Here is a 12,799-nt window from a genome sequence, read left to right as displayed (position 1 = left end):
GAAATGCCGCTGGCACATTTCCTAGGGATGAGGAACAAATTCTTGAGACAGATTCCCTGTGTCCCAAGACTTTAAGAAACTTTCTCTCTGAATGACAGTCTGGACAATTTTCTCTTCTTTTCTTCAAAATCTTAAGCAATGAATATTGGAAAATGAATACAGATCATATAATCTTCTGTATCTGTGTGCTTAATGTATGTGGACACTGAGGTGACTATAGCCCACAGGTAATCTAACATTGGAATCTTTAGTGTGAAAGTTCAAGATTTTATGAAACTTGTTTTTTAATGTTTGTTTATTTTTGAGAGAGAAAGAGAAAGCGGAGGAGGGGCAGAGAGAGAAGGAGACACAGAACCCGAAGCAGGGTCCAGGCTCTGAGCGGTCAGTACAGAGCCCGATTCAAGGCTCAAATCCACAATACCTGTGGTATATTCACAGGTGCCCCTATGACACTCTTCTTAAAAAAATTTTTTTTGGGGGCGCCTGGGTGGCTTGGTCGGTTAAGCGTCCGACTTCGGCTCAGGTCATGATCTCTCAGTCCGTGAGTTCGAGCCCCTCGTTGGGTTCTGTGCTGACTGCTCAGAGCCTGGAGCCTGTTTCAGATTCTGTGTCTCCCTATCTCTCTGCCCCTCCCGTGTTCATGCTCTGTCTCTCTCTGTCTCAAAAATAAATAAACGTTAAAAAAAATTTAAAAAAATTTTTTTGGGGGGGATATGCCTGGGTGGCTCAGTCGGTTCAGTGTCTGACTTCAGCTCAGGTCATGATCTTGCGGTCCGTGAGTTCGAGTCCCGCGTCGGGCTCTGTGCTGACAGTTCAGAGCCTGGAGCCTGTTTCAGATTCTGTGTCTCCCTCTCTCTCTGACCCTCCCCCATTCATGCTCTGTCTCTCCCTGTCTCAAAAATAAATAAACGTGAGCCGAGAAGGGGCAGACAGAGAGGGAGACACAGAATCTAAAACGGGCTCCAGGCTCTGAGCTGTCAGCACAGAGCCCGACGTGGGGCTTGAACCCACAACCCATGAGATCATGACCTGAGCCGAAGTCTGGCACTCAACTGACTGAGCCACCCAGACGCCCCATATGAAACTCGTTAAGTATGTGTAGAGATGTGAATCCCCATCAACAGACTCATTCCGGTATTTCCTATGTCACTCCATATGCAAATCCTCCCTGAATATAAGACTGACAACATTTGTTTATAAAAGTTTATAGGGATGATCGAAACAGTTTGAAACAGAGGCAGAAAACTGAACTGAATCCTGTGTGTATGTCCATGCATTACATTAAAAACACATATGGAGGCACCTGGGTGGCTCAGTCCATTAAATGTCCAACTTCGGCTCAGGTCAAGATCTCACCATTCAGTTCGTGAGTTCCAGCCCTGCATCAGACTGGTTGCTGTCAGCACAGAGCCCACTTCAGATCCTCTGTCCCCTCCCCCTCTCTCTCTGCCCCTACCCCTACCCCATGCACATGCTCTCTCTCTCTCTCAAAAACAGACATTAAAAAAATAGAAACACATATGTATAAGGCATGGGCATGGAATGGAAAGTGTGTCACATTTAGGGTTAGAAGATCTGGGATCAAATCCCTGATATTAAGCAGGCAGCCATCGGTCCTGGCTTTCTAATCCATAAAATTTAAATCATAAGATAATCATAATAAAGATTTAAATTATAAAATAATAAAAATTCTTTCTTTAACTTCCACATAGATTTATGAAAGCAAAACTAGATAACACACATGTAAGTGCTTTGTAAACTTGCAAAGTGTTTCAAAACGTGAAGTAATATTACATAAAGCCTATATATGTGTGTGTGCACGTGTGGGTATAAATGCATGCGCACGTATGTGTACGTGTGCATGTGTGTTGAATATTTGGGATCTTGGATTCATTAACATAGCCCTTTAATCCCTCCAGGAACGATAATTTAATTTTCACTGCTAAACTTCCTGCTGTGTCTGGTGTCTGTTCATTAGCACCTCTAGAAAGCAGATGACAAGGAGATTAAAATTTAAATCCAGTAATTTTCCTTTCTCTTAGCTTTTCTCATTAATGATTTATTGGGAAGATGGAAAAGCATGGCTAAAGGCAGTTTCATTCTTTAACAGATTTAATTGAAATATGGTTACTATTTTCTCAACTGCAAAAAATATATACAAGAGGAAATAATAACAGCCCGCAACTGAAATTCCTTTTCTTATTCTTAAAACAGGATTACCAAAATCTTCACACCCTTAGTATGTTATCCATGAAAAGAGGCCTTGCCATTTTAGGTAGACCATAGAAATTCTGTATTCCTTTTCTTGTACCTTCCTGAATGTGTTCTCCACGTTACAAACCAGCAAGCATGCTACATGTAAAACATACATACGGGGAGAGTCATCACATCGAATCAAAAACATTTATAAAATGTTAAACTCTTATATATTTTTATCATTAGTAAACTATTTTGGCACTTCTGTGAACTTGAATGTACTTACTTGCCAGTGAGGAGCTCATACACTAGAATTCCCAGGGACCAAAAATCCACACTGAAGTCATGTCCTTTGTTGAGAATGACTTCAGGAGCTACATACTCTGGAGTTCCACAGAACGTCCACGTTTTCTGTCCAGATCCTATTTTCTTAGCAAATCCAAAGTCAACCTGGGAAAGAATGTCGAAGACATTTTCAGAGACCATAAAACTCATGTTCTTTAAGTCTCCCTCTGACTTTTCCTATCTTCTGTCTATACCTCCATCCTCCCCTTCACACACACACACACACACACACACACACACACACACCACTGACACTCTCATGTATTCTTTTGTAGGTCCAGGTATGAATCTAGTTACACTGGAGAAAGTTCCATGCACACACCCTCTATGCCCAAGACCCCTAGAGGATAAGAGGAATGGCTAGCAAGAGTAGACGATTACAAATGTGAAGCTCAGAGCAAGCAGACAAATAATTTTCCAATCAGTGGTGGTATATTCATCAGGAAGAGAAAAGAAAGGGGAAGAGATCAGCCCTAGTGCACTTCAAGCTCCATCATAAAAAGAAAAATACTAACAGAATTCAGAGTTTGGGAAAGGGAACATTATTGAAAAAAAGAAAGGGGGTCTTAAAATTCTGATCAATCTTTAAAAACCATTATGAACAATGTCCACACCCTTTGCATTTTGGCATTCCAAAGAAAAAGCTGGGATCATCTCATCTCAACTTTGGCCAGACTGTGTACACTTTCAGTCCTTCTCAGGGAGGTCAGTGGTGAATAGCACCTGCACGAAATTATTTGTTCTGGAAAGACACAGTCAGTGCCCACTATCGGCCAGGCTCTGTGCTAGGCTTACAGATATAGAGCTGACTAGGAGAAACTCAGAGTATTGGGAATACTTATACATATGTGATTAATATTATTTTATGTGATACATGACACAGTAGACAATTGTACAGAGGGACAGAAACACAGACTTCTGGAACATAAGGGAGAAGACCACTAGGGAAGATGTCATTAGGAGGTAATATCTGAGCCTGGCCCTGACTAAGGATCAGGAACTCTCCTAGGGTAATGAATTAGTGCTACCCTCATCCATCCTTTCCGAATAGGGCCCTTCACTTCTCTGAGACTCTATTCAACGAACTAACTCTGTGCACAGAATAGAGACAGGAAAGAAGGCCGGAGCAACAGAAGGCTCTCTCACTGAATGGAGGCAGTGTATATGACTGACATCCTGCCCTGCAAAACAAACAGTTGGTTTCTGTCCACAGGGGCTATTTAGCATGTACTTTTCATCTCTAATACATACAGATATTATTTTAATAAAACCACCCTCCACCTCTCTGAAGTAAACAGAGACACAAATTATACCTGGGCCTCAACATGCACATGTTAATAGTTTCATTATGCATGGACTATCCCAATAACATGGCAATAATATCGGCCAAAAGAAAATAAGGCTAATATATCAAAAGAGGCCCTCACCTAAAAGAGTATGTCAGTGAACTAGAAAATCCAGCCCTCGTTTATTTATTTGACTATTAATACTTAAAGTCTTTGTTTTACCCTAAATCTCTTAGGAATTTAGCTTTTTACTAATGCTTTTTAGTACTTATCATACAACAGCAAGGATTTCCTTATTAGAAAAAGGGAATTTAAACAGCCTAATTTGAAGCTGGCTTTTACTGTTTTATCTATACAAAATGACTCATAAAGATGATATCTAAGGGATGACTGAGTATATTATGAAATTAAAATCTGTAACCAGCTGAGATTAGCTTATCTACTTATTCCTCAGAGAAAGAACTGATATGAAAATCCTAGCTAATTTTATAAAGACTGAAATTTAAGAGACAAGAAAGCAATGCTTATAATTGCACTTGTGTGCATGCACATATGGAAATATTACATTTTGTTGTTTCGTAATAGCCTTTCAACTCATTTTTTTGTTTCATTGTATTTAAGTTTTCCATTTCAAAATGACTGGAAGGTCATTAGGTGTTTAGGAGAGTTTTCCAGCCCTGAAAGTGGGGAATTTTAATTCGAACAGCTGGGTTTGCTTTTGTAATATTTGAATATTGGCCCACAGAGATGGCAATAATTGTATTAAGATTTTAAGGTTTATGAAAACTTACCACTTCTCTCCTTTGATCCCATCAACTTTATTTTAATACATTTGGTCAGAGGAAATCCACACTCAGACCCATCCAAAGTCACGTGCCTGATAAAGAAGGCCCCAGATCTTCTGACGTCAAGTTCTGTGTATTCTCTATAGACATTCATACCACCTCTGTCTTGTACCACTCTGCGTTCCACCATGAAGCCTCACTCTTCTTTTAACACTATCTCTTCTGGGCAACAGAAATGTAAGCTTCTTCCTTCATTCAGTCAATGAATATCTACTGAATACCAATATGTACCAAACACCAGGATACAAAGCCCCATTTCTCCCAGAGATTACATTCAAGAGAAAGAAGAGAATATGCATAAAAATAGAAGATCACATATAATAATGCCAGATAGTGACATATCCTGTGAAGAAACATCTGGCAGAGTTAGGTATGGAGATCAATAGAATTTTACTTTAAATAGGATGACTACAAAAAGGCTCTTTGAAGATGTAGCATTTGAGCAGATTTCAGCAGAAATCTGTGTGAAATAAGAAAAAGAGCTCTATAAAAATCTAAGCAAGACTAATTCTGACAGAGAAAGGGGAGTGTAAAGGCCCCAGCATTTGGGAACATGCATAGTAAGTTCAAAGATCAGCAAGACGGCCAGTGTGGCTGGGTCACTGCATGAGGGGAAGAGAGACAGTGGATGAGGGCAGATTATGTGTTGGTCTGGCAAGCCCCAGAAAGAGCTTCAGATTTGTTTTTTGTCTAAGAGACTGCTGGAGGATAAAGAAGGGTGATGCATGTCCTAATGTCTTAAAACAATCATTCTAGAAGGCAAGAAAACAGACCCCCACTGTTCAGAAAAGAAATTCTAACAAAACTGGGCTTTCGAGAAGAATATCCAGAGAAGCTACACACAGGCTTTCCCTTGTCTCTATTAAATTTCTATTATTAAAAACAGCTTACATTATGCTGGGAATTCAAAAGCATTAAGTCTCCAAAGATTTTAATGAACTAGAAGGTTTTAAGATGCTTCTAAACCTGTAGCGGTGATTGCATCATTCAGAAGTAGAAAAATTAGCATTGTGGCTTGCTGGACCTGTGTCCAGTAAGTATTAGCTTCTTTCCCAGAAGTTTCTCTCCGGGTCAGTAAATTTGTCAGATATTGGTTCTCTTGGTCACATAAAAAGTGGATACAAAATGACCAGTCTAATTAAGCCAAATGATTCATGGGGCCATAACATTCCAAAAAAATATTTATGTGGAATTTTCAGGTCACTTACTTTGCCCAAGTCTAGACAAGGGTAAAATGGAATCTGTTTATCCTGTCTGCAATAACCAAAGATGATTTCACGTCCTTGCGATACTAACGTCCATCCACTAAAACAGGCAACAGTGGATGGCTTCCACTGTATGGAACAGGGAGTGAGGGAGGCTAGGGTATGGAATGGATGAGTCTTTCACGGCAACAGCCCATTTTTATGGGGGTGTTGTGACTCACCTGAAATACTTAGAGCATTTACTAGTAAGTGGGCAAGGTCAAGAGGAGCTCTGCGTGCACGAGCACAAACAAACTGAAAAAAAATCTTTTGAGGCTCATCTTATATGCCACCACCTCTTTGAAGCTTTTCTTGCATTTACAGAACTAATTCTCTTCTCCTGTGAAGTTCTTTAACATTGTTTATACTCCACAGTTACATCCCTCATGCAGCATCATCTAGTTGTGTGTGAGTACATCTAGCTCCTTGAAGAGAAGCATTATGTCCTATTCATTTTGTAGCCCCTACAGCATTTATAACACAGCATATGTTCAACACCTGTTTGGTGAAAAAAGCTGCATGGAGAGATAACTGTTAACACTGGTTTCAGTAAGATATGTAAATGTATATGTATGATCTTTACAACAGCTTTGTGAGCTGGGGACTATCACCCCAATGTTAAAGATGAAAAAATTAAAGTATTGGAAGGTCATGGATACTTGAGGTGAGACTTGAACCAGGTTTCAAAGGGAGCCTTCCCATTTTACATAAATTGATGAGGAAGCAGACAACTTTTAAGGGCAAGGAAGCAGCATATTTTAAGCACATTGGTGGGAAAAGCTGAGTTGTTACTTAATAAATCCAGCTGATAATGGTCTGGGAAAAGGAATATAGCTGAACCTGATGATTCCTTTTATTTTTCAAGTTAGGAAAAACTCAATACATATAAAATAATGTGACATACATGCAGGTTATAAAGCATGGGCATAAAAGCACCCTTGTACCCACCACCAGGTTAACAAAGTAGAACCAATGCAGAAGCCCTGTGTGCTCCTCGCTTGATGTCCTCCTGTGTGTTACCAAGAGGCCACCACTATCCTGACTTTTGTGTTGGTCAGGTACTCGTATTCATTTCTAATTATACCGCATAGAATCCTTAAGTAAAATAAATTCTCGTTTTTAAAAATTTTAGAAAAACCCTATATTTAGTTTGCACAAAATGCCCATTTTCACTTAAAATTATACTTGTGAATTCGATTGATATTGGCGTGCGTTTATTTTCACTGCTGTATCATACACCACTGAATTAACATGCAATGGTTTTTTGGCCTGTTACGCTGCTGTCAGGCATTTGTCTTAAACCTTATTGTGTGCTATCATAGAAATGCTTCTATTAGCATCATCTTCCATGTTACCTAGCAGATGTAGATGAAAAATGGGAGAAGTACAAGGCCAAAGATGCGGTGTCTTCAATTTTATGACATATTGTCAAATTACTTTCATTAGGGATCCTACTGTATTAGCACTCCCTTCACCAGCAGCATGTGTAGCATTCCTGTTGCTCAGCATCCTTGCCATCCTTTAGCGATATCGACTTTTATTTTTGCCATTTTTAAGCATCGAATCACTGTGGTTTCAATTCGCATTCCCCCCACATTAGTAATTAGTTTGAACTACAGCATTATAATTAGTTCTGATATCTGAGAGAGTTTCCTCCCACCCTGTTCTTATTTGTCTTCAGAAATGTCTTGCCTATTCTCGGCCCTTGGTTATTCTAGATAAACTTTAGCATCAGTTTTCCAAACTTCAAGGAAAGGTTCTCTGGAATTCCACTGGAAGTGTATCTAATCTGTAGATCATTCCGAAGGCTATTCATATCTTTGTGATGTCGACTCTTGTTATTTTTAAACCTAGTACCTCTTTCTGACTTACGGTAATTAATGCTCTAGCTACCGTAACAAACATATCTAAGAAAGTATAAGAGCTTAAAGCTCGACATTAATTTATTTCTCTTTTCATAATGAGTTTTCTTGAGCAGTAGGGGGACCTCCAAGCACTGGGACAGGGACACGGGCTCTTTCCATGTTATGGCTCTGCCAACTTCAAATCTCGGCATTTGTTGGCCACAAGGCAGAAAGACTGCATCAAGATCGTGTGCAGGGATCACTATCAGCCTAGGTCTGATAATGGTACACAGCATGTCAACTCACACTTCATTAGCCAGAACTGTGCCCCAGGGCCACACCTGGCCACAAGGAAGGATGGGGTGCCTTGTCTAGCTCTGTGCCCAGAAGAAAGAGAATGAGCCTATTAATTTACATATTTTAACGTCTTTCTATGAATTCATCTAAGTTCCTCAACAAAGCTCTTACACATTTTTGTTAGACTTAGTCCTAGACTTATATTTTTATTTCTATCATGTAAAATATATATGTTCGCATGTTTTTTAAAAATGGTATTTGTATTTGTATTTATCAACTGTGGTTTTGATAATTAAAAACACACTTAGTTCTCATATTACTAATCATGTATCAGCGATCATACTAAACTCTTCACTTAATTTTAATAATTTATTGTTACACTCTGGATTTCTATATAATCCTATCACATAGGAAAATAGGTTTTGTTGGTTATGTCTCAATCTTTCCATTTTATTTATATCTTCCTGCATTGGGTTAGAACCTCCAGTAAAACACAGAAGCGCTTATTTCACTGACATTTTTTTTTAATTTTTTTTTTAATGTTTATTTACTTTGGGGACAGAGAGAGACAGAGCATGAACGGGGGAGGGGCAGAGAGAGAGGGAGACACAGAATCGGAAGCAGGCTCCAGGCTCCGAGCCATCAGCCCCGAGCCCGACGCGGGGCTTGAACTCACGGACCGCGAGATCGTGACCTGAGCTGAAGTCGGACGCTTAACCGACTGAGCCACCCAGGCGCCCCTCACTGACTTTTAAAAGCATACTTCTACTGTTTCATCATTATGCGTGGTGTTTGCTCCAAATTTTTGGTACCTATCTTCCATTGGGTTAATACAATTTATTTCTATTCCTAATGGCTAAGATTTTATCATAGGTGAATGTAGAAACATATCATAAAATTCTCTGCATCTACGGAGGTGTTTATATCGTTGTTTTTCTTTGTTAATATATTAAAATGGTGATTTGGTTTAACAGAAGTTTTTTTTTTTTTTTTTAATGTTTACTTGTTTTTGAGAGGGGGGGAGGGGCAGAGAGAGAGGGAGACACAGAATCCAAAGCACCAGGATCCAAGCTGGCAGCACAGAGCCTGAAGCGGGGCTCGTGCTCACAAACCGAGAGATGGTGACCTGAGCCAGAGTCCAATGCTTAACCAACTGAGCCACCCAGGCGCCCCTTTAATAGATTTTTTTAATGTTAAACTATGCTTGAGTTCCTGAGATATATCCAGTTTTGTTATGATGTCTTGTTATAATTTGTATCCAGTTTGCTAATATTTTACTTTTGATTTTTACACTAAATTTACGAGCTGGATGGCTAGATGGGACATTCATTTGCCTTCCCAAGGAGCTTCCTTTAGAGAACGAAGTTCATACTAGCCTCACAGAACAAGATGGAAATTATCTCTTACTCCTTTCTGAAAGAATTCACATATGATTAGAATTATAAGCCCTTGAAATGAATCTTCTGGATGTGGTGTGCTATAGACTGAATATCTAGGTCTCTACAAAATTCCTATGTAGAAGCTCTAAACCCCAATATAATGACATTTGGAGGTGGGGCCTTTGGGAGGTAAGTAGGCCACAAATTAGGCCAGTTATCATGAATGGGATTAGCACCCTTATGAAAAGAGACACAAGAAAGATTCTCTCTCTGCCACGTGAGGACACAGTGAGAAGACAGCCATCTGCAAACCAGAAAGAGCTCTCACCAGAACCCAACTCTTCATATATATACAGCATTTACATAAAGAAATACATATTTCATATGTAGTAGTAAAGTTGCCCAAATACTTTCTAAACCACATAAATCTCTGCTTTAACTGAAATTATGTCCATTCATAATGGTATTTGTCTGTATCTCTTCTGTTTTCTTTTGATCAATACTTCCAGTTGGTTAATTTTATTAGTCTTCTCAAAACATCAACCTTGGCTCTGTATCCCTTTTATTTCATATTTTATTAAGTCACATGCTTATTTTTTCCCTTCTTTTCTTTGGCTTTATTTTGTTTTTCCCGTTTCCACCTTCTTAAGTTGAATGCTGAACTCATTAATTTTTTAGCCTTTCTTGTTTCCTAGTTGGAACATTTAAGACTATAAATATCACTCTATCATTTTAGTTACAACCCACATGCGTTGATATGTAGTATCTATTGTGCAACTCTAATATTCGTTAAAGTGTCTTCTTCACTTATTTTGACATATCCCTAAAATTCCAGTGAGATGATTTATGATTTGTGTTGTCGGTTTCTTCCTGTTTTTTGTTTGCTTTTAATTTCTACCTTAAATACATTGACATCAGTGAACAAAACTTTTATGCTCCTATTTTGGAATCTTTCATTCATTCCTATATGCTTAGCAATGTGCTAAGTCTGGCAGTAAGCACCAGAGCACAAGTTTCTATCCTCATGGGGCTACTAGCATAGAGGGGAAGACAGGTCATAAAGAAGCAGGCAACAGTATCAATATGTAATATGCTCTACATTGTATTTTCCTATATAATACTCAATATAAGATTGAGTTGCTCTATTACCACATGAGAAGCATTACTCACATGAGTTAATAGCACGGCCATATACAACATTTACTGATGAGTGATGAGTTAATAGCACGACCATAGAGAATGTTTATTGATTTTCTGGATGACTACAAAGTTTTCTCCTGAGCAAACCCAAGAAGGCTAACTACTACACTAATTCTGCTTGGACTGAGAACAGGTGGGCTTTTCTTTAAGTACTGTCCTGCATCTTAACATTGTCCTTGATTCATTCACGATAACCAGAAGTAAGACCCTTAACCATTATTGCCTTCATCAGCTTTCTTTGGCCTTGAAAGTAGAGAAAGATACAGGAAATTACTGGATGGACGGGTCAGAGATGGTGATGTGAGATTCTTCATGTTCTTTTAGTAATATCTGCTAATCCTTTATCTCCTTTCAGTGTATTTACTGAGAGACAGCTTGGCCCAGGTAGGATTCATTTGGGAACAAATCTGGCTGGCAATCTCAGGCAGAAGCCAATCTCTTCCTCTTGGGGAAGAAGAGTAGAATGAAGTCTTCATGCCTCACATCCTACAAATTCATCCTCTGTAATTATCACAGAAAGGCACATCCCTACATCCTCTACAGAGACACTTCCAAAACCCAGACCTTTCTCTTACGTAGATCTTTATTTTCCAGGCTTTAATTGGTTGTGCTTTCCTGGAAAAAATAAAAGGCCATTCCTTTCTTGCTGTCCTTAGATACCTAATTCCTCACAGATATTGCCAAGAAATGATGTAGGAAGACGAGAAACACCATTTAATCAAAATTTGTAGAATGAGGTCAAGGTCAGCCTTACAAGGAGTATTTGATGTCCAAGGCTAGACCGCCTAGTGTCCATTACCCAGATGTGCATTCTTGCTGTGCTGTCACCAGGCACACACCCCCTCCCCGCTCCACCACCCCCCCCCCCCGCCACACACACACCTCTATTGCAGTCCCCTCAGGAACCCTCAGTGGGACAGCTCAGCTGGGCTGCCAGCCGACAACCTAATTCCTATTTTTCATATTTGCTGAAACTTGCTAATGGCCTAGTGTATGCTCAAATTTCATTAATTTGTATTCTTCAACTCTTGGGAACAATATTCTATAAGGCCAGTAGATCAAGTTTATTAATTGTGCTGTGCACCTCTTCTAAAGCTTTAATGACTTTTGGTCTGAATGTTCCATCAATTTCTGAGAGGTATATTAAAATTTCCTACAGTTGTTCAATTCTCCTTATTATGTCTTTCAAATTCTGCTTATTTTTGAAGCATTTTGGTGGGCAAAGAAAAGATCGGGACTTTCATATTATCTTTCATATCATCCAAGGGTAAAGATTTTATCTCTAGGATCACTTCTTTCCTAACAATGAAATCTGCATTTACATTTGTTGACTATTTTCCAGACATCGTTTTTTTTATCCTTTTAACTTCCAGCCTTCTGTATCCTCATGCTTCACGTCTGTCCCTTATAAACCTGATGGAACTGATTTTTATTTTTAAACCTATTTGATGATCTTTATGTTTTTTATCTGGAAAGCAGGCTACACATATTAGATTTCTTTCTACTCTCAGTTTTTACTTTCTCTTGGATTGGTTCCTGGGTTCCCTGTTTCTCTCTTGCTGTCTTCTTTTAAAATGACTGACATTGTCTCCTACTTTAATTCCAATTATACCTACACTCAGTTTTCATGCTGCTGTTGTTCAGTTATTTGGCATTTTCTCATTTTCAAGAGTATATAGCAGAATGAGAATGATTACTTTACACCATAATTTTAAAAGACTTAACATGTTTACCATCTTTCTAAGGTGACATCTCAGACCCTTCATCAGGGATCACTTTTCATCTCCCTTAAAGCACATCCTTTGTATGAAGGTGGTAAACACCCTTCATCTTTGACTAAAAATGCCCTTATTTCACCCTTTTGAAAGCCTTGGGTTTACAATTCAAGTTTATCAGTTATTTTCTGTCAGAATTTTAAAAATTCCCTCTGTGTTATGGATTCTCTTGTCGCAATTGCGTTGTCAACTGAAAGCCTAATTTTTACTACTTTATATGTAAACTGTCTTTTCTCTTTGATACCTTTTAATACTCTTTTTGTTTTTGCTGTCCTCTGCCACAATAAATCTCACAGTAAATCAGGGCTGGCCCAGTGTGACCAACAGAATATAGTGGAAGTGCTGAGATGTGACTCTGAGAGTAGGTCTTAAAAGGCATCGTAGCTTT

General features: G+C 38.9%; 1 protein-coding gene across 6 annotated transcripts in view; it reads right to left on the bottom strand.

Annotated features, from left to right (window-relative positions):
* Positions 1-12,799, bottom strand: part of PRKG2 (protein kinase cGMP-dependent 2) — a 104,666-nt gene that overhangs the window by 16,115 nt on the left and 75,752 nt on the right. For all 6 annotated transcript variants that reach the window (XM_027059249.2, XM_027059244.2, XM_027059236.2 and 3 more), the window contains one exon: positions 2,483-2,646. In XM_027059249.2, the coding sequence (XP_026915050.1) occupies positions 2,483-2,646 (164 nt within the window). The remainder of the gene's footprint in view (positions 1-2,482; positions 2,647-12,799) is intronic.

This window comes from Acinonyx jubatus, chromosome B1 (assembly GCF_027475565.1).
Source record: "Acinonyx jubatus isolate Ajub_Pintada_27869175 chromosome B1, VMU_Ajub_asm_v1.0, whole genome shotgun sequence".
NCBI lineage: Eukaryota > Metazoa > Chordata > Mammalia > Carnivora > Felidae > Acinonyx > Acinonyx jubatus.
The sequence above is the reverse complement of the archived record's forward strand: the minus strand, read 5'-3'. Positions and strand labels throughout refer to the sequence as shown.